Source organism: Cherax quadricarinatus, chromosome 1, assembly GCF_038502225.1.
Source record: "Cherax quadricarinatus isolate ZL_2023a chromosome 1, ASM3850222v1, whole genome shotgun sequence".
In the NCBI taxonomy this organism is placed as follows: domain Eukaryota; kingdom Metazoa; phylum Arthropoda; class Malacostraca; order Decapoda; family Parastacidae; genus Cherax; species Cherax quadricarinatus.
The window spans coordinates 79912175-79935596 of NC_091292.1; the positions used below are offsets into that span (position 1 = coordinate 79912175).

Here is a 23422-nt window from a genome sequence, read left to right on the forward strand (position 1 = left end):
TCCTACTCTTCCTACTCCTCCTCCTAATCCTCCTCGTACTACTTTTCCTCCTCTTCCTCCTCCTCCTCTTACTCCTCCTCCTCCTCTTCCTACTCATCCTCCTCCTACTCCTCCTCCTAATCTTCCTCCTCCTCTTCCTACTTCTCCTCCTTTTCCTTCTCCTCCTCCTAATCCTCCTCCTTCTACTTCTCTTCCTACTCCTTTTCCTACTCATCCTCCTCCTACTCCTCCTATTCCTCCTACTCCTCCTCCTCCTCCTATTCCTCCTCCTCCTACTCCTCCTCCTCCTCCTACTTCTTCTCCTCCTCCTCCTACTCATCCTCCTACTCCTCCTCCTCCTACTCCTCCTCCTACTCCTCCTCATCCTCCACCTCCTCCTACTCCTCCTCCTCCTACTTCTCCTCCTTCTACTCTTCCTCTTACTCCTCCTCCTCCTACTTCTACTCTTCCTCCTACTCGTCCTCCTCCTACTTCTCCTCCTTCTACTCTTCCTCCTACTCCTCCTCCAACTCCTCCTCCTCCTCCTCCTCTTACTTTTCCTCCTCTTCCTATTCCTACTCCTCCTCCTACTCCTCCTCCTCCTCCTACTCCTCCTCCTCTTCCTCCTCCTCTTCCTCTTCCTCTTCCTCTTCTTCCTCCTCCTATTCCTCTTCGTCTTCCTCCTCTTCGTCTTCCTCCTCTTCCTCTTCCTCCTCTTCCTCCTCATCCTCTTCTTCCTCCTCCTCTTCCATTCTCCACTTCCTCCTGCTCCTCTTTTTCCTCTCCTGCTCCTCCTCTTCCTCCTCCTCCTCCTCTTCCTCCTTTTTTTCCTCCTCTTCCACCTCTTCTTCCTCCTTCTCTTCTCCTCTTCCTCCTCCTCTTCCTTCTCCTCCTACTCCTCCTCCTCCTCCTGCTCCTCCTACTACTCCTCCTACTCCTACTCCTGCTTTTCCTACTCCTGCTCCTTCTCCTACTCCTCCTCTTCCTCCTCCTACTACTCCTCCTCCTCTTCCTCCTATTCCTCCTCCTACTCTTCCTACTCCTCCTCCTACTCGTCCTCCTCCTCCTTCTTCTAATCCTCCTCTTCCTCCTCCTCCTTCTCTTCCTCTTCCTCCTCTTCTTCCTCCTCCTCTTCCTCTTCTTCTTCCTCTTCCTCCTCCTCCTCTTCTTCCTCCTCCTCTTCTCCTCCTCCTACTGCTCCTCCTCTTCCTCCTCCTACTCCTCCTCCTGCTCCTGCTCCTCCTCCTCCTCTTCCTCCTCCTCCTCTTACTCCTCCAACTGCTCCTCCTCCTCCTCCTCCTACTCCTTCTCCTACTCCTCTTCCTACTCCTCCTCCTCCTTCTCCTACTCCTACTCCTCCTCCTATTCCTCCTACTCCTCCTCCTCCTCTTCCTCCTACTCCTACTCCTACTCCTCCTCCTGCTCCTCCTCCTCCTCTTCTTCCTGCTATTCCTCCTCTTGCTCTTCCTCCTCCTTTTCTTCCTCCTCTTCCTCTTGCTCTTCCTCTTCTTCCTTTTCCTCTTCTCCTCTTCCTCTTCCTCCACTTCCTCTTCTTCCTCTTCCTCCTCCTCTTCTTCCTCCTCCTGCTCTTCCTCCTCTTCCTCTTCCTTCTCCTCTTCCATTCTCCTCTTCCTCCTGCTACTCTTCCTCCTCCTCTTCCTCTTCTTCCTCCTCCTCCTCTTCTTCCTCCTCCTCCTCTTCCTCTTCCTCCTCCTCTTCCTTCTCTTCCTCCTCATCCTCTTCCTCCTCCTCTTCCTGCTCCTCCTCCAACTCGTCCTCTTCCTCTTCCTACTTCTCCTCTTACTCCTCCTCCTCCTTTTTCTCCTCCTCCTCCTCCTCCTACTCTTCCTCCTGCTCCTACTCTTCCTTCTCGTCCTATTCCTCCTTCTCCTGCTCCTCCTACTCCACCTCTTACTCCTCCTTCTCCTCTTCCTCCTACTCCTACTCCTCTTCCTCCTCCTCCTCCTCCTTGTACTTCTCCTACTCCTCCTCCTACTCCTTCTCCTCCTACTCCTCCTCCTACTCTTCCTCCTACTCCTCTTCCTACTCCTTCTCCTCCTCCTCCTCCTCCTCCTCCTACTCCTTCACCTCCTCCTCCTACTCCTGCTACTCCTCCTACTCCTCTTCCTCCTCCTACTGCTCCTCCTCCTCGTACTTCTCTTACTCCTCCTCCTACTCCTCCTTCTCCTCCTACTGCTCCTCCTCCTCTTCTTCCTCCTATTCCTTCTCCTACTCCTCTTCCTACTCCTCCTCCTCCTCCTTCTACTCCTCCTCCTACTCCTCCTCCTACTCCTTTTCCTCCTCCTCCTACTCCTATTTTTCCTCGTCTTACTCCTACTACTCCTCCTACTCCTCGTCCTACTCCTCCTTCTACTCCTCCTCCTACTCCTCCTCCTCCTCCTACTCCTCCTCCTCCTCCTACTCCTCCTCCTCCTCCTAGTCCTCCTCATAATACTCCTCCTCCTCCTACTCCTCGTCCTCCTCCTACTCCTCCTCCTCCTCATACTCCTTCTACTTCTCCTGCAACTCCTCCTCCTCCTCCTACTCCTCCTTCTGCTACTCCTCCTCCTCTTCCTCCTCCTCCTTTTCCTCCTCTTTCTCTTTTTCCTCCTCCTCCTCTTCCTCTTCCTCCTCCTCCTGCTACTCTTCCTCCTCCTCCTCTTCCTCTTCCTCCTTTTCCACTTCCTCCTCCTCTTCCTCTTCCTCCTCCTTTCCTTCCTCCTCTTCTTCCTGCTCTTACTCCTCCTCCTCTTCCTTTTCCTCCTCTTCCTCTTCCTCTTCCTCCTCCTCCTCTTCTTCCTCTTCCTCTTCTTCCTCCTTCTCTTCCTGTTCCTCATCTTCTTCCTCCTCCTCTTCCTCCTCCTCCTCTTTTTCCTCCTCTTCTACCTCTTCCTCCTCTTCTTCCTCCTCTTCCTCTTCCTCCTCTTCCTCTTCCTCCTCTTCTTCTTCCTCCTCCTCCTCCAACTCCTCTTCTGCCAACTCCTCCTCCTCTTCCTCCTCCTCCTCTTCTTCCTCCTCTTCCTCCTCCTCGTCTTCCTCCTCCTCCTCCTCCTCTTCCTCCTTCTCCTCCTCTTCCTCCTTCTCCTCCTCCTCCTCCTCATTGTTATTATATACTTCCACATATCCAAAACAATGCTGGGACATATAAATACTTTGTATATATTCCAAGACAATAGTAAATGGTTAAGTCATGTGTAAATGTCCACCTGTCAGTGTGTTTGTAACAATTTGAGTACAATTTAAGTACCTAATACTAGTGGCAGAACAAAGATTGGTTATAAAATGACAAGAACTACTACAAATTGTAATTATCAGAACATAAACATTACATAAAATAATATGAAAAATAGAAAAAAATGTATATCGGCAACATTTCTGCAAGTGGCAGGACTCAATGTTGCTGTCACATGAGCATCCAGTGCCAATTTCTCGGCCTCATATCTCGGTAAGTACTGACCCTAATTTTTTTTTATTCTAAAACATGTCAAAACATTCGGGGTGCTGCGCGAGTGAATGTATATACAGTGGACCCCCGGTTAACGATTTTAATCCGTGCAAGAGGGGTAATTGTTATGCGAAATAATCGTTATGTGAATGAATTTTCCCCATAAGAAATAATGGAAATAAAATTAATCCGTGCAAGACACCCAAAAGTATGAAAAAAAAATTTTTACCACATGAAATATACATTTTCCCACACACAAAGAGAAGGATACATGCACAATAGTAGAGTAGTACATGCACAGTATATATTGTGCATGTACTAGTCTACTAAATGAATAAATGACACTTACCTTTATTGAAGATGCAGCAATGACTGATGAGACACTGTGTCCTGGGAGTGCCTTTTCCTCCTGAGTACTGTAGGTCCTGTTTGGCATTTTCTTCCAGAACAGGCCTTATCACACTGTGTATGCCACTACGATTCTTAAATCTCTCAAACCAACCTTTGCTGGCTTTAAATTCACCAATATGAGCACTAGTTCCAGGCATTTTTCCCTGTTCACCTGGGTGTTAGTCGACTTGTGTGGGTTGCATCCTGGGAGACAAGATTAAGGACCCCAATGGAAATAAGTTAGACAGTCTTCGATGACACTGACTTTTTTGGGTTATCCTGGGTGGCAAATCCTCTGGGGTTAATTGTTTCTTGGTATTCTCAATAAGCCACACCAACAACGGTGCTACAGCAGCAGCAGCAGCTGACAGTGCAGCAGCAGCAGCAGCAGCTGACAGTGCAGCAGCAGCAGCAGCTGTACCACCAATAGTAGCGATGGTTGATTGGGGTTTATTATACAACCTGGCCAGCTCGGAGACATGCACTCCACTTTCATACATATCAATGATCTTTTTCTTCATCTCTGTTGTAATTCTCACCCTTATCTCTCTCTCCAGGTATTGCTGTAGGGTTGGCACTAGAAGCTTTCTTGGGGCCCATGGTCACTTATTTTCCAGAAAAAGCACCGAAAACACTGTAATAATACGAAATATTCCGATTGTATGCTTGGATGTTACCGCGGAGGCTGGCTGGTAAACAATGCCACCGGCGGAACATGTGAGCGTGGCTCAGGCCGCACATTGGACGCGTCTCGGACGAAAATCGGTAAGCGGGTTTTTAAGCGGTATGTGAGGCAAAATTTTTGCAATTAAAGTAAGCGGTATGCGAAATAATCGCTATGTGATGCCATCGTTATGCGGGGGTCCACTGTACGTATATGTTTGGACTGTTTAAGTGTTAAAACAATCAGAAAAATATTCTTAAGATATTGGTAAGAATTTTTTTTTTTTTTTTTTGAATATTTTTCGACACAGCAGGTTTGCGATCAGAGGTCTCAACAGTGAAAGGGTTAAAAAGTTACCTGGGGCTGATTATCTTAATTTGGCATGATAGTATTACAGTAGGGCCCCACTTATACGGCAGGTTAGGTTCCAGGCTACTGTTGGAAAGCAGACATCGCCGGAAAGCAGAGCACCATATTTTCCATTTATAAATGCATATAAATGCCAGGTAACAAGTTTACACTAACATATATTACATTAGTAATAGAACTAGGCATTAAAAACAATAAAAAATAAAATATACACACAGTACACCCATTACTTTCCTTATAATATTTGTAGTCTTAATGTAGGGTGAGAGGTGAGTTTAATTTGTAGGAAGTCAGGTTTGGGAGGTATGGTAGCCAGCCAGGTCAGCCCACTCCACCCCACCCACACATAATATACTACGATATTTAATTAAAGCTCCCCAGAGCGATAAATACATATACAGTGCATTCATTAATTACCTTAAAATTTTTGTAATCTTAATGTAGAGTGAGAGGTGAGTTTTATTTGTAGAAAGTCAGGTTTGGGAAGTATGGGTACTCTGCAGGGGCCGCCCTCACATAATGTAAACAAACCAGACGAACATGTCTGGTTTTTGTCACTTTACATTGTTGTCTCCACGTTGATACAATAGAATAAATAAAGAGAAACACTCTCATTCTCATGTAACACCATTTTTAGAAGAAATGATGCCCTGATTGAAGGCATATGAAAGGAATAATTTTCTAGTTACCCCCAGTAATATTACAGTGACACATTTTCTCTGATGTTGGACTACAAGTTGCCTGGCTACCACAAATCCTACAAGTCGCCTGGCTACCACAAGTCCTACAAGTCACCTGGCTACCACATCTAATATTTATATTAATTTATTCTACTGTGGGGTGTATTTAGATGGATTAAGCTTAATGTCTATACAGTGAAACCTCTACTTGCAAGTTTAATCCGTTCCATGACCTTGCTCACAATTGGATTTGCTCATTTGCAGAGTCAGTTTTCCTCATTTAAATTAATTGAAATGCAATTAATCTGTTCCAGTGGAATTCTGTACTTTAATAATTTTGCTAATATCATCTCTACGGCTTATTTATCTATCACAGTTCATCTAATATGACATAACAAACAATATAAATAACATAGAAACATGATATATACTCTAGAATGAATAAAATATGTCATTATATATGTGGCAGCGGCGGCGACCAATGAGAATTTGTCTGGAGACAGGACAAAATACTCCTTGAATATTTCGCTATCATCAACTCTACGGCTTATTTATCTATCACATTTCATCTAATATGAAATAATAAACAATATAAATAACACAGAAACCTGATATATACTCCAGAATGCATAAAATATGTCATTACGTAACAGGTGGAGGCAGCCACAGCAGCTCCCAATCTAGTGACAGCCTTTTGAAGTCATCTATTATTATAATCATTATGTAGTACATTATTATTATAGATGTATTATTATACGTATTATATTATTATTATTATTGTATTATATTATTATACTTATTATTATACATATTATTATTATTATTATACATCTGATTATTATTATTATTATTATTATTATTATTATTATTATTATTATTACATTAAGAAGCATCTTTCCATCATACATTGCCCAAGTTTCAATAAGATAGTCCAACAAACAAATGAGATACAGTTCCCTAGATCAAGAGCAAGAGCCCCTCACCAGTGTCAAGGAACCTCCCTTGAGGTCTGCTCGCCTATGGAAATTTTGCTTGCGTATGGAAGCAAAAAAATTGACCCATTGACTGTTCGTATTTGGAAAAACTCACACGTGGATGCACTCGCAAGTAGAGGTTCCACTGTATTAACGTTTTATAAGATATTTAATGCTTCTCAGAGTGATTGTTATTGTGTTATTATTATTAACCCTTAAACTGTCCAGGCAGATCTACATTCACATGCGTAGTGCTCCAAAAGTAGAGCTACGTTTCTTTTACATATTTTCAAATATAACAAAAAAAAACAAGTAGCTCAAAGTTTTTTTACACGTTTTCAAATCTAAAAAAACAAAGAAAATCTACTTTTTTTACATACTTTCAAATGTTGAAAAAACGTAGATCTACGTTTGGACAGTTTAAGGGTTAACATTAATAACATGGCATCTTCAAGACTAATAAGACTCTCTTAGTGATTTTAATGTGTACCTGCATGCCAGCACAGTGTGGAAGTTTACTTAAGTACAGGTACACATATGTATAATTATCAGTTATAATAATAATGTAGGTATGTAGTCTGCCTGGGCTACATACCTACACCTACCTACATACTACACGATATTTAACCCTTTGACTGTCGCGGCCGTATATATCATCTTACGAGGTACCGTGTTTGACGTATATGTACTCATAAATTCTAGCGGCTTCAAATCAAGCAGGAGAAAGCTGGTAGGCCCACATGTGAGAGAAAGGGTCTGTGTGGTCAGTGTGCACCATATAAAAAAAAATCCTGGAGCATGCAGTGCATAATGAGAAAAAAAAAACTCCGACCTTTTTTTTTTAATTAAAATGCCGACTTTGTGGTCTATTTTTGTATAGTATTTATGGTTGTATTCGTGTTTTCTTGGTCTCATTTGATAGAATAGAAAACATATTATAGAAATAGAGGTGATTTTGATTGATTTTACTATAAAAAGAACCTGGAAATGGAGCTCAAAGTAGGGGGAATGTTTGATTTTTGCCGATGTTCAAAAGTAAACAAATGATGTCATTGTCCAATAAATGTCCAACTAGCCATTCTAATATGCAGTCATGAATGGGTTGATGTTATTTATACAATTATTACAGCATTGCAGTAGTCTGCATAATAGTAAATCTTCTATTTTTTGTTTGAATAAAAATTCAAAGTAGAAAGCAAGAGTAATATCAGAGGGGCCTGGAGACATGACTGATTAACAAAGAAAATGTTATTTTAGAGCCAGGAATGTCTGCATTGTTCATTCTAGACCTTATTTTGAAATTGTCATATTTTTTAATTTTCGTGAAATTGGCCAAATTGCAAATTTCTGACCACGTTATTGGGTAGTTGAAATCGGTAAATGGGCAGTTTTTTGTACTCAATCGATAGAAGAAATGGAGTTCTAAAGAAATAGCTATGAGTTTGGTCGACTGGAACAATGGAATTAGCCGAAAATAGAGCTCAAAGTGGGCGAAATTGCCGATTTGTAAATATCGCTGAGGTCGCTAACTTCACGAGAGCGTAATTCCGTCAGTTTTCCATCAAATTTCGTTTTTTTTTGGTGTCATTACAATCGGGAAAAGATTCTCTTATCATTTCAAAAGAAAAAATCTTTTTTTTTTTTTTTTTTTAAATTTTGCGACACCAGGAGACATCTCAGGATTGGGGGTTGCGACAGTCAAGGGGTTAATGTGGCCCAAAGCCATATTATTACCATGGACTTACCGTGTTCACTGAGTTTAATTGTTTCTAACAACTACCTTTAGATGCCATGATAAACAAAGGGAGAAGTAATGAATAATTCAAGCTGAGAATTATAAACAAAAGCGTTCTGTATTAAGGGGAGTGACGTAATGTTTTCCCTCCACCCGGCTACCACACCTCCATAGTATATAAACATAAAATGCTTATATGTTATGTAACGTGTTTCTTATATAATTTTGAAGAAAATATAATAGATGGATTAACCCTTTGAGGGTTTTCGTCGTACTAGTACGTCTTACGGGTAGGGGTTTTTGACGTACTAGTACGCATAAATTCTAGCGGCCTCAAATCTAGTGGGAGAAAGCTGGTAGGCCTTCATATGAAAGAATGGGTCTATGTGGTCAGTGTGCACAGTCTAAAAAAAATCCTGCAGCACACAGTGCATAATGAGAAAAAAAAACTTTGACCATTTTTTTGGAATAAATCAGCGACTTTGCAGTGTATTTTCGTATGGTATTTATTGTTGTATTCTAGTTTTCTTGGTCTCATTTTATAGAATGGAAGACATATTACAGAAATTGAGATGATTTTGGCTGGTTTTACAATGAAAGGTGCCTTGAAATTGAGCTCAAAGTAGCAGAAATGTTCGATTTTTACCAAACTTCAAAAGTAAACAAATCGTGCCAAGCGTGCAATACACGTCAACTGGTGAGTCTAATATTCTTTCACAAGTGCACCAATAATATTTATACCATTTTTTACACTAATGCTGTAGTCTGCATAACAGTAAATCTTATATTTTTTGTGAGAATAAAAATTCAAAATGGAAAGCAAAAGAATATAAGAGGGGCCTTGAGACGTGACTAATGACTAGAGGAAATGTCATTTTAGTGCCAGGAATGTCTTTCTTGTTTATTCTGGACCCTATTCGGAAATTGGCATCTTTTGAAATTTGTGTGAAATTGGCAAAATTGCTAAATTCTGACCACTGTACTGGATAGTTGAATTTCATAAATGGGTGGTTTCTTGCACCCATTCGATAGAAAAGATGGAGTTCTAGCGAAATATTCATGTTTTTTGTCGACTAGTACAGCGAAATTGGCCGAAAATGGGGCTCAAAGTGGGCAAAATCGCCGATGCGTAAACATCGCCGAGACCGCTAACTTTGCGAGAGCATAATTTCGTAAGTTTTCTATCAAATTTCAAACTTTTGGTGTCTTTATGATCGGGAAAAGATTCTCTATCTTTTCATAGGAGAAAATATTTTTTTTTTTTTTAAATTTGGCCGACCCTGAGAACGAGTTTCGGAGAGGGCCTGTCGACCCTCAAAGGGTTAATGAAAATGTCTATATTAACGTAAAATAAGACATTTAATGTGCCCAAGAGTGATTATTATTAGTTTTACGTAATGTTTTCCCTCCACCCGGCAACACTCCTCCATAGCATATAAACAGCCTGTTTATAAGTAAGTATGTAAGTTTATTCAGGCATACACAAATACAGTTACATAGATTATCATACATAGCAGCATATGTGTAAAGTACCTAGGATAACCCAAAGAAGTCAGACAGAGTGACTTATTTCCATTGGGGTCCTTTTATATGCTATGTAACGTGTTTCTTACATAATTTTGAAGAAAATATCATAGATGAATTTATGAAAATGTCTATATTGACGTAAAATAAGACATTTAATGTGCCCGAGAGTGATTATTATTACATAATAGAGAGATGTGCTCATGGAGAATGTAAACAAACTGGGTGGCAAGCGCCATATTTGAAAAACCGCTTGCCGTATAGAAAGTTTTGGTCATAATTTGCGGTCGCCATATTTTCGCTGTTAGGTGAAAAGCAGGGCCCTACTGTATTTGTGTTGCTTGTTTCATTCATGATAGTAGTTTTTATTATTTGTTAATCTTATCACTGTTTTTCTTAAGTGTGTTATATTTCTATTTTATTGGCTAGAGTGCTAAATGATCTATACGTACAGTCAAAGCTCTCTTCAAATTTTTAAACTACACAGCTATTTTAGTTTATTTGGCTTCAAATGGTCATCAAGGCCAAGGGAGAGACAAAATATTAATTTAAGTACCAAGTACAGTGGACCCTCAGTTATTGGCCATAATTCATTCCAAAAGTTCGGCCTACAACCAAAATGTCCAAAAAACGAAATAATATTTCCCATAAGAATTAATGTAAACCCAATTAATCCATTTCAGACACCCAAAAATATTAACAAAAAATACATTTTTTTAAAGATTGACTATAGTTTTACGTACACAAAACAGTGAGAACTAAATAATTGACTAATGAAATGGATAAATGAACATTTAAATCACTTTTACCTTTATTGAAGAGTCTTGTTGGCATATGCAAAATGGCAAGGAGTGGAGAGGGAAGCGAGTTTATTGTTTGGAGACAGGACAAAATGCTTAAATATAAATATCAACTCCACGGCTTATTTATCTATCGCAGTTCATCTAATATGACATAATAAACAATATTAATAACATAGAAACATGATATATACTCTAGAATGAATAACATATGTCACTAGGTATGTGAGGGCTGGTGGTGGTGGTGTTGTTGTTGGGTTTATAAGGGCCACTGACAGCATAAGCTGTACATATAGTAGCAGCTCTGCTTCCACCACTGTTCACACTGTAGCAATGTACGTAATTTATAAATAAGAAATATTTACACTTTCTGTACCTTGGAGGAGATGCTGGCATTGGTTTAGGGTGGTGGAAGATAGGCAGGACAGCGTATAATGTCAGTGGCCCTATATACCTACAACATTGGAGGAGTCAGTTTCATGTCTTCCTTTGTCTATTGCTTATTTGCTTAACTTACTTGCTACACTGTTAATGCTACACTTCATCGCTGGCTGGCGCTATAGCCTTTATCGACTCCTGCTGCTTTAGTATCGTACATATTGCAGAATCACTGAATCACTGAAGAAGGCACATTCTCCCCTCTCTCTTCCTCCTTCACTTTCATACTTTGCTACAGGTGGATGCGTCCAATACGGCCAATAACCGAAATAACAGCTGCTAACTGGGATAAAATTTCGGCCAAAAAACCGAGCGATAACCGAATTGGCTGATATCTGGAATGGCCAATAACCGAGGGTTTACTGTACTACAGGTTTTGGTCCATAATGTTTATGTTTTTTTTTTTAATTTCTCTAGTAATAAAGTTGAAGTCTGGATTATTTTTACAGGCACTGTAGCTTAGAAATGGTTACTTTAATATTGTTGAGTATTTATTACCTATCTTCAGGTTGGGTTGCTCATGCTTAATGTCCTGCAGTGAGTTGAGAAGGTATCTGTGGTTCTTCTGGGCCAAGGTTGATGGTTGGGGTTGATGTGATGTTGAAAGTTGAGGATTTTGGAATGTTGATGCAGGTTCATCAGTTGATTGTTACAGTGGATTGCTCAGGTATTGTCATATATCACGGTTTGTTTTACCCTGCAGTTTATTAAACAGCCTGCTGTGCATTCTAAACTGGTTAAACAAGGGTTTCCAAAAGTGGTCAGTATCAACCCCTAAGGATCAGTGGGACTATCGAAGGGGCTGATAAATGGCTGGGTGTCAAAAGGGGGGTCAATAAATGTCTGGGGATGTGCTTTGCATTGTGTATCTGTGACCTTCCACCATTCCCCTTGTCCCTCTCATCTCTCTTGTCCTTGGAAGGGTATACATACAGTGGTACCCCGAGTAGGTAGTTCTAAAGTTGAAACATTTGAAACTCGAAGAAATATTTCCCATAAGAAATAATGTAAATACATTTACATAATCCATTCCAGAAACCCAAAAATATTCACAAAAAACTAGAGTTATAGTTTTACATACAACAAATATACATAGTACAATTAGTAATAGATAAATAAACATTTAAATAAACATATAAACATGAAACACCTCAATTACTGGGAGCACTTGAGGTTCCTAAACCTGTATTCCCTAGAAAGCAGGTGGGAGAGATACATGATTATATACACCTGGAAAATCCTAGAGGGACTAGTACCAAACTTGCACACGAAAATCACTCACAACGAAAGCAAAAGACTTGGCAGACGATACAACATTCCCCCAATGAAAAGCAGGGGTGTCACTAGCACGTTAAGAGACTATACAATGAGTGTCACGGGCCCGAGACTGTTCAACTGCCTCCCAGCATACATAAGGGGGATTACCAATAGACCCCTGGCAGTCTTCAAGCCGGCACTGGACAAGCACCTAAAGTTGGTACCTGACCAGCTGGGCTGTGGCTCATACATTGGTTTGCGTGCAGCCAGCAGTAACAGCCTGGTGATCAGGCTCTGATCCACCAGGAGGCCTGGTCACAGACCGGGCCGCGGGGGCGTTGACCCCCGGAACTCTCTCCAGGTAAACTCCAGGTATAAAATAACATTTTTACTTCTTTCTTTCTTTCTTTCTTTCAACACACTGGCCGTATCCCACCGAGGCGGGGTGGCCCAAAAGGAAAAACTAAAGTTTCTTCTTTTACAATTAGTAATATATACAGGAGAAGGGGTTACTAGCCCCTTGCTCCCGGCATTTTAGTCGCCTCTTACAACACGCATGGAAGGAAGAAGAATTCTGTTCTACTTCCCCATGGAGATAAGAGGAAATAAACAGGAGCAAGAACTAGAAAGAAAATAGAAGAAAACCCAGACCGGTGTGTGTATATATGCTTGTACATGTATGTGTAGTGTGACCTAAGTGTAAGAAGAAGTAGCAAGATGTATCTGTAATCTTGCATATTTATGAGACAGACAAAAGACACCAGCAATCCTACCATCATGTAAAACAATTACAGGCTTTTGTTTTACACTCACTTGGCAGGACGGTAGTACCTCCCTGGGCGGTTGCTGTCTACCAACCTACTACCTAACATTTTTACTTATGTACCTTTATTGAAGATTGTTGATGGCATATGGGAGATAGGGAGGAGGAGTAAGGGAGCACTTATTGTTTGGAAGGGGAATCCCCTTCCATAAAGACTTTAGGTAACAGGTCCTTATCTAGGGTTATTTCTCTTCTTTAAGATTTCTCTAAAAGGGGACATGGTTCTGTCACTGAACTTGTTGCAGAGATGGCTTGTTTCAGCTTGCTCAGGGTGATATTTTTCAGCAAATGCCTGCACCCTATTCGACATTGTACAGATCTCCTTAATCTCTGAAGAAGGCACCATCCACCATCCCCCACCACCACCCACCACCATCCACCAGCACCACCATCCATCCACTACCACCACCATCCACCAATACCATCCACCACCACCACCATCCACCACCCTGATCATCCACCACCATCCACCACCATCTACCACCATCCACCACCATCCACCATCACCACCATGGTAGCTTATTTCACAGTTGCACTTAATAAACAAGCACCAAACACAATGAATTAATTGTGAAATGTTTAAATGAGCATACAGGTTAGTGTTCACTCAAGCATAAACAAAGCCAGACTGGCTCACGATGCCTGCACGGGGGATGCAGGCAGGCAGACAGGTCTGGTGCACGGTTCGATACACGGGGTACATTTGATACTCGGGACAAAGTTGGTGCGAAAAAAGCGGTCGAAACTCAAAGCGTTCAATAGTCGATGTGTTCGAAACTCAGTATTCCACTGTATGTGTAGTATTCCTGTTCACTTCTCGTACTAAGTGTACTCCCTCACCTGTTGTTAAATATCCCTGGCTTTGTGCAGTGGTTGAGCCATTTTTATTTGCTTTCCCAAGTTCGTACATGGTTGAAGCTGGTTTTAGCCATGCAGATACAGTTCTAACTAAGCAGAACAGAACATGATGACCTACAACTAAAACTCACCAAGCTCCAACCAAATATAATTGCCCTTGTTGATGCTCATCAGATGCATCCTTCCCATTAATAATATCAACAGTTTCAGTAAAAAAGGGTATGTTAAATCTTATATATTTCACAATTTAAATATTACTAATATTTTTGAGGTCATTATTATTATTATTATTATTATTATTATTATTATTATTATTTATTTATTATTATTATTATTATTATCTGTTATTATTCATAGTACTGTTAGTTAAGGTACTATTCATTAAATTATTTTCATATAATGAATGTTTGGGGGTCAATGAACAATCTGAAACTTCATGAGGGGGTCGATGAATAATCTGAAGCTTCATGGAGGGGTCAATGAACAATCTGAAACTTCATAAAGGGGTTGATGAATAATCTGAAACTTCATGGAGGGGTCAATGAACAATCTGAAACTCATGAATGGGTCGATGAACAATCTGAAACTTCATGAAGGAGGTCAATGAACAATCTAAAACTTCATGAAAGGGTCAATGAACAATCTGAAACTTCATGGAGGAGGTCAATGAACAATCTGAAACTTCATGGAGGAGGTCAATGAACAATCTGAAACTTCATGGAGGAGGTCAGTGAACAATCTAAAACTTCATGAAGGGGTCGATGAACAATCTGAAACTTCATGAAGGGGTCAGTGACAAGAGTTTGGGGACCCTCCTTCTAAACCACCTGGCACACTTGATTTTGTGCTGTCCTTCCTCCTCATGCACTGTTATATAGTATGATAAGGTTGTTTTCCTGAAAATAGGGATATTTGTGAACCAATTGCAGTAAACTCTCTTGTAACACTATTCTACATAGTTCAGTTTTTTGTAAATGCAATTGAAAAATTGCAACCAAAATTGAATAGCACCGACTATGAAGGCTTTTTCATGTACTATTCAGTTTTGGTCTCAGTTTTTATACTGCATTTGTAAAATATTGTACTGTAGAGGAGGTTTATAAGAGAACTGACTGTAGCATATTGGATGATTACTATTGTATTCATAATTTGTTATATTTTATGTACTTCAACAGTTCGTTGCTCTGATGTGATATATGTATGGTAATTTATAGTGTATAGTATTAAGGCTCTTAAAAAGTTTCAAGCTTCATTAAAAAAATTAAAAGAGGCTCATTATTATATGTACAGTGGACCCCCCCCGAGTTTCATGATTAATCCGTTCCAGAGAGCCTGCCGAAAGTCGAAATTCACGAAACTCGAAACCATTTTCCCCATAAGAAATAATGGAAATAAAATTAATCCGTTCCAGACACCCAAAAATATTAAAATAAATTTTTTTTTTCAAATTAAATAAAGATTTATATACTGAAATCAATGAGAAATCAAGTACATGCATATAAAAAATAATAGTAACATTACACTTACCTTTACTGAAGACTTCTGGGTAGATGGAAGATGGGAGGAGGGGATAGGAGGAAGGTGTACGCTATTGTTTGGAAGGAGAATCTCCTTCCATTAGGACTTTAGGTAGCAAGTCCTTATCTGGGGTTACTTCCCTTCTTCTTTTAATGACACTGGGAACAACTTGAGAGTCACTGGACCCCTGTCGCACAAAATATCTGTCAAGAGAGGTCTTTTTCTGGCGTTTCTTTAAGATTTCCCTGAAGTGGGACACAACACTGTCATTGTACATGTTGCAGATATGGCTTGTTTAAGCTTGGTCAGGGTGATACTTTTCAACAAAACTTTGCAACTCATTCCACATTCCACACATGTCCTTAATCACTGAAGAAGGAACCTCCTTCACTCTCTTTTCCTCCTCCTCTGAAGCAAGTTCCTCAGCTGTGGTCTGATGCTGTTCCAGTTGAAGCTCTTGCAGTTCATCAGTGGTTAGCTCTTCCCTGTGGTCCTCCACCAACTCTTCCACATCCCCGTCACTCACCTCCAACCCCATGAACTTGCCCAATGCCACAACACCTTCCACAACAGGCAGAGGGTCAGCAGGGACAAGGTCTGCCTCAAACCCTTCAAAATCCCTCTGGATCGTGTTCCTCACTTTATTTACCAAAGGACTTGAACTAGCTTTCCTTGGGTCCATGATGACTTATTTAGCAGTTGCAAGCACAAAAAGCAATGGATTATTATGAAATGTATTGTATGAACCCGTGGGGTGATGGTCACGTGTTGGTAAACAATGGCACACTGAGCGTGAATGGCGTGGAAGACTGGCTTGGTGTGCGCGGTGATGGGCGGACGGGTACTGGACGGTCACCGAAACACGAGTCTAATCATGAAACCCGAGGCCAAATTTTGCCAAAAAAAACACGCCGAAGGTCGAATTTCACGAAAGTCAATGCTGCCGAAACTCCAGGGTCCACTGTATTAGAGAATATCATTAATGGATGTCGTTCTTTATTTTTATTTTAAGTTTATGTTTTTCTTGTTTTAATTTCTGAAGGTTCAAAATAAATTTGTCATCCGCCATCGTCCTGAAGAGAAACTTCGGTTGCGGATTGGGCTGCACACGGGCCCAGTAATTGCTGGGGTTGTTGGTCTCACTATGCCAAGATACTGTCTCTTTGGTGACACTGTTAATACTGCTTCAAGAATGGAGAGGTAAGTCATAATGGTGGGTTAAGTGGCTGCTAGAATTTTATTTTAGAGTAGCACTTTGTGCTGTATTACTAAATTAATTATTAATGAATTAAATGCACTGACAGCATATGGCCTGAATAAAAAGTTAATTGGTCTATTATTTCATTTTTTAAGAAATTATATTTTTCTGGACTATATTAAAGAGAGGATATAAGAAATTACAAGTATACATATTGGCCAGGTTTCATGGGCTCAGAGTGCATGAAGTTAGTGAGATCATCCACTAGTTATATTTGAGATAGGTACACTAAAAGAATTAGATGAGAGGTCTTATTAAAAACCTTGCACAATATTTGGGAGTCCATACATGACATCAGACCTCCGTGACAGTAAGCTTAGGTCACTTAATAGTTGTCACAGGTCATAAGATTGGAACCTAAAAACATACATTCTGTACTATCAAACCTATGAATATTAAGGTTTCCTATTATTGTACAAAAAACATAGTATAATTTTGGACTGGCTCATGCACAACAGCTAGGTGCAAACAGTTTTAATTCATTTAGTTTTTGAAACAAAAGGCTTATGTATTAAATTTATAGCTAACAAATGCCACACTGGGTTAGGCAAATATCAAAGATGTTGGTAAAGAGATACCCCTCCATCTATGTGACTGTTAAAATATTAATGAGAAGGTGGTCCCAAAGCCTAGTAATTACTGCAGCTTTAATATGCAAATCCACCATTGGTAAGTCAGATAAAGACACAAAGGCACTAGACATAAGTGCCACAGTCATCAGGTAGCTGCGTTAAATTCACAAATGCCACAGCAAATAACCATCATTGGGCTGGAAGTAGCAGTAATTGCTTTAAGCAAATTAGGAGTAGCATTAGCCACACCACAATTGCTCAGGGAGCAGCAGCCATCAAGTAAGTCAACATGGTAGCAGAAACAAACTACCATAATGATTTCATCACAAGTTAGTATTGTCAGACATGGAATTATGTATCATATTTTAGTTCAAACTCATGAGCATCTCTACATCTGACGGTCTAAATCCAGTGCTGTACTGAGATTTCTTAGTGATGTCTAATGATATCTAAATCAGTAACAGAGGATTCTCTAGCACAATTTTCAGTGTTGCTAATTAAAATTTTAGAAATGATTAATGACCAGTCTCTCAGTATAGGAAGTAGGTAAAGGAAAGATTGTGTTTGTGTGCTCACCCATCCAGTCACTGGTTAGATCTAACTCTTCTTAACTTGACTGATCAAACAGTGTACAAATCTACAGAGCCACCCTATAATAAAGACATTTGCTTATATAATTTCACTTTCTGTTTTACAGAGAACCAGTTGACTATTGCATAAAGAATTATAAATGGCAAATGATAATAATAGACAGTCTTGAATTTAAAAAGTAACACTAATTGGTTGTAGAGTATACAAGTCTTAATAAAAGAAACAGTGGTAGCAGGTTGATGTCTTCAGAGAAGTACAACACCAAACAGTTTGTCACAAACTAAAATTCCTTACTCTTATTATATTAATTCTTTGTTAAAGCAGTAACAGAAGTTTTTCCCTTGGCATAATGATTATTATTACATTCACAGGAAATCACTAAAACTGTAGAGGTCATACAGTGCCTAGTGAATAAGAAACAGTCAAACTCAGTTCAATGACTGGGAGGGTAGTTCCCAGTCCTAGGCTCAAGAGCCTTTCATTGGCATCAAGGAACTCCACATGAAGGGTTCTTCAGCACAAACTAATTAAAATATCTGTATTCAAAATAATTTTAACATTTAGGTCAGTTGTAATTTATATAGATACGAGGTGCTGAGATGAAAACCAACAAACTCACTTTTGAGAAAATTGCCTACAAAATTGTGCAACATTTTTTTAAACAATATCTTAGTAATCAACAGTACAATTTTAAATTAATCTGGTCTCATTTTAAAACAAATTTAACAAGCTTTAAGGTACTATATGTAAAATCCACCCACTGCACTATTGGTCTGAGAGGAAGCATCAGTAGAAATGCAGCAAGGGGTTGTATTCAGAAATCTAAGAAAACTAAAAATCTGACAAATATGCTTTAATAACCTGCAAAACAACAGCTAGTGTAATAATGTAAATATAAGTAGGTACTCATGAATGTAATAGCTATGTTGTGCTTGTTTGATGTCAAGGATGGCAGAGACAGGGAAGAATGCTAGTATTCTAGCAAGACATCATTAGGGAAACTTTCCTTGACAGTTTCAGTGTCTTCTTTGTTTTATTATTTTTTTTAACATCCTCAAAATATCTCCACAGTAGGGCTTAAACTCCTCTGGTACAGAGTCCAAAGGGCTTTTAAATCCAACTTCTCAGCCAGCATTTTCATTGGCTTTGCATATTTTGGCTGTAATCATGTCTAACTCATTATTGTTATGTACATCTAGTCAGAACAATAAAAAAGAGTAAAATAACAGAGCATACAAAAGCACCTCAAACCCAATAAATGTTAAAGTCTTGGGTGGAAGAACATGGGAACGATGTTTTCGTGAATTGATTGGCTGAGCCAGATGCCTTGGCTCTGATGTCAGCAGCTAATGCAGCTCTCATTAATACTACTACTACTACTAATAATAATAATAGCAACAACAACAATAATAATAACATACATTGGTAGAAGCCATTCCCTTGCTTACCAAATACTGTGGCAAGTTCATTGGTTTTCTCAGGAACCAGATCAGTGTTTTTGGGCATGACCGCATGGTCAGATATCCTTTTATGAAAAGGCAGGGTAAAAGTGTGAACTTGCGAGTCATAAAAGAGTTAGAGTAGATCTTTGTGATTTGAAACATAATTTGATAGAAATGTAGGCACAGAAGAAAGCCACTATATTATATAATGCATTTCAGGCAGATTAATCCTAAGGCTTACATACCACTTAAATGTAGACCTATTATAATATGTAAGACATTGAGCCTCAGTATAGCTTGTGTAAATCACTACAATCACAAGTACATTGAGACAGGTTGCAAATGACAAAGTGGTCAAGTACAAGTAAATTACATAGAATTTACATTGGTTCAATGATCTGCATTTAATGGAATGATTGAAGTGAGATGGTGAAATCAAAGCATGAGAATTTACAGACTATTAATTGGCATAACATTTATGTGTAATTTAATAGGTGCTTTTTAACAATATTAAAGATGTTGGCAGATGGGGAACCTTTGGCATTTTCAGTTTTATTTTCAGCAGCATAATCACAGAGGTAACCTCAAGTGAAGTAGTTGAGGAGAGGTACAGCAAGTTTGGATGGTTTTCAGTGAAGTAATCTCTAACTTTTTGGTATAGAAAATGCAAATTTTGCTCACTGGTGAGTTTGTCAGTTTTTTCTCATCACCTCCTGTAGATTCTCTTTAATGTGTGATATTCTTTTGGCAAGAATAATTTTCTCACTAACAAAGTTTTTTATTTTGTTTACAAATAGTAATGGAGAGCCATTAAGAATACACATATCTGAACAGTGCCATAATGCACTAAAAAAACTTGGTGGCTATGTGATGGAAGAACGTGGACTAGTCTCAATGAAGGGTAAGGGAGAAGTGCTCACTTTCTGGCTCAATTCAGCCACACCTGAAGCCATTCAACGTAGGGAATGTACAGAGTCATTATCAGCACCAATGCTTCAACTTAATGAATACGATACTGAGGTAAAGCGCCGCAGTCCTAGACTTTCTTCTATGGGCAACCGAACATCAAGTATTGCCAGGTGAGTTATAGTGATGTAATATATTATTATTTTAACAGATTTTGCCACACTTTAAAAATCACATATTTCCCTTTCATGACATTTTCAAAGTACCTGTCTCCCTTTCAGTATTCTTGAGGCTATCTCGTTAGCCATTTCCTTGATTTATATAATGTTCCACTCTCTCTGGAAAAAATGGTATAAAATACCATCATAATGGATAAGAACACAAATACGGTACAGTGGACCCTCCCCTTTTCATCTTTAATTTGTTCCAGAGAGTCGAACAAAATGTGAAATCGAGTAAAACTGAAACTATTTTCCACATGAGAAATAATGTAAATCCAGTTAATCCATTTCAGACATCCAAAAGTTTTTTTTTTTTTAACTAGTTGGCCATCTCCCACCGGGGCAGGGTGACCCAAAAAGAAAGAAAATCCCCCCTCCAAATACTTTCATCATCATTCAACACTTTCACCTCACTCATCAATCATCACACTCACAGAAACCTGGCTTAAGCCTGATATTACAGATGTCTATACCATTCCTGGCTACATGGCCATACACGACTGTAGAACAGGCCAGCAAGGGGGAGGAACAGCTATATACTACTCAAATCAACTCGAATGTATCGATAAATCCTGCACAAGGGATGAACATGGAGAATATATCATAGCCAAATTTAACCCTTTGACTGTTTACGCCTTATATATACGTCTTACGCGCCACTGTTTCTGACGTATTAATACGCGTAAATTCTAGCGGCTTCAAATCTAGCGGGAGAAAGCTGGTAGGCCCACATGTGAGAGAATGGGTCTGTGTGGTCAGTGTGCACCACATAAAAAAAATCCTGCAGCACGCAGTGCGTAATGAGAAAAAAAAAACTGACCGTTTTTTTGGATTAAGACGCCGACTTTGAGGTGTATTTTCGTATATTATTTATCGTTGTATTCTCGTTTTCATGGTCTCAAGTGATAAAATGGAAAACATATTACAGAAATAGAGATGATTTTGATTACTTTCACGATGAACACAACCTTGAAATTGAGCTCAAAGTAGCGGAAATGTTCGATTTTTACCAATGTTCAGGAGTAAGCAAATCACACCACAAGTCCAATACACGTCAACTGGGGAGTCTAATATTCTTTCACTAGTGCACTGATATTATTTATACCATTTTTACAATAATGCAGTAGTCTGCATACCAGTAAATTTTGTATTTTTTTGTATAAATAAAAAATCAAAATAGAAAGCAATAGTAATATAAGAGGGGCCTAGAGATGTGACTAATGAAGAGAGGATATGTTATTTTAGTGCCAAGAATGTCTACATTGTTTATTCTGGACCCTATTTTGAAATTGGCATCTTTTTTAATTTGTGTGAAATTGGCCAAATTGCCAATTTCTGACCACTTTATTGAGTAGTTCAAATCGGTAAATGGGTGGTTTCTTGTACTCAACTGATAGATAAAATGGAGTTCTAAAGAAATAACTATGAGTTTGGTTGACTGGAACAACGGAATTGGCTATAAACAGGGCTCAAAGTCGGCGAAATCGCTGACACGTATATGTTGCCAAGACCGCTTACTTCACGGGAGCGTAATTCCGTGAGTTTTCGACCAAATTTCATACTTTTGGTGTCATTACCATCGGGAAAAGATTCTCTATCATTTCTTAAGAATTTTTTTTTTTTTTTTTTCAAAAATTTATCAACATAGAATGACAGTTTCAGAAAGGGGCCTGCGACAGTCAAAGGGTTAAATCAAAAGACCTGCAAAAACCCCTCACAATTATAAACATATACAGAGTACCACAGTCACACATTTACCACTTTAGTGAAAAACTAGGAAACATGATTACTGATGCACACATGAATAAAGACCACCTACTACTAACAGGAGATTTCAACATAAACATACTACATGACCAGGATCCACAAGTAACCGAATTCACAAACACAATGAGTAACTGCCTGTTGCTACCAACAATATCTAAACCTACAAGAATCACCGAGACAAGCATCTATTAATAGACCACATCTGGACAAGCACCATATCCCCTTTAAAATCAGGCATAATCACAGACAACACTACAGACCACTACCCAACCTTTCTCATAACTAATCTGGGCAAACTGCCACAAGACATCACTAAAGTAACTTTCAGACTACATAACGAGACAGCAGTTAACAACATTATAGCAGCTATGAATAACATCGATTGGCAAAATGAGCTCAAAACATATAAAGATATGAATGAATGTATAAATAATTTTCTTAAAAAAAGCCCAAAGCCTCTATAACAAACATTGCCCCCAAAGAGACTGAATAATCAATGGTTAACACCAAGCATCCTCAAATCCATTAACACAAAGCACAAATATGAAAAACAGTACAGAATGGGTCTAATAACTAGAGAACTGTCTAAACATTACTTGTCAGCACTTACCAGCCTGATAAGAAGATCTAAAAAATTGTATTATGAAAATAGACTATATAACATCAAAGGTGATATGAAAAAAACCTGGAAAACTCTATCTGAAATTCTTGGAAATAAAAAGTTATCCAAAAACAAAACAATCAAACTAACAAAATCAGATGAACCCCTACTCACACCTACTGAAACAGCAAACAGACTCAATGTTTTCTTCTCCACCATAGGTAAAAATCTAGCAAACAAAATACCAAGCTTAAACACCTGTCCATCAGACTACCTCATAGGTACCTACCCAAACACGCTATTCCTAGCTCCAACCAACCCATAGAAGTTACACTCATCATAAACACCCTTAAAAACAAGGCAGGAGACATAAACAGCTTGCCTGCTTTTATGTACATAAAAGCTTCTCAAGTATTGTTACCAATTATTGCAACGCTCTTTAACAAATCCATTGAATCACCTACCTTTCCAACAATCCTCAAAACAGTGAGGGTCATTCCGATCCACAAAGGAGGTGACCAAGCTGACTTGAATAACTATAGACCAGTATCTAACTTACCACTGCTCTCTAAAATCTTTGAAAAATTAATGCATAGATGGATCTATTCCT

General features: G+C 39.2%; 1 protein-coding gene across 6 annotated transcripts in view; it reads left to right on the top strand.

The window, feature by feature from the left end:
• Positions 1–23422, top strand: part of LOC128688956 (receptor-type guanylate cyclase Gyc76C) — a 619662-nt gene that overhangs the window by 577644 nt on the left and 18596 nt on the right. For all 6 annotated transcript variants that reach the window (XR_011391737.1, XM_070083032.1, XM_070083048.1 and 3 more), the window contains 2 exons: positions 16497–16654; positions 20115–20396. Coding sequence is in view for 5 of the 6 variants with exons in the window: in XM_070083032.1 (XP_069939133.1) it covers positions 16497–16654; positions 20115–20396 (440 nt within the window). In the remaining variant the exon portion in view is untranslated. The remainder of the gene's footprint in view (positions 1–16496; positions 16655–20114; positions 20397–23422) is intronic.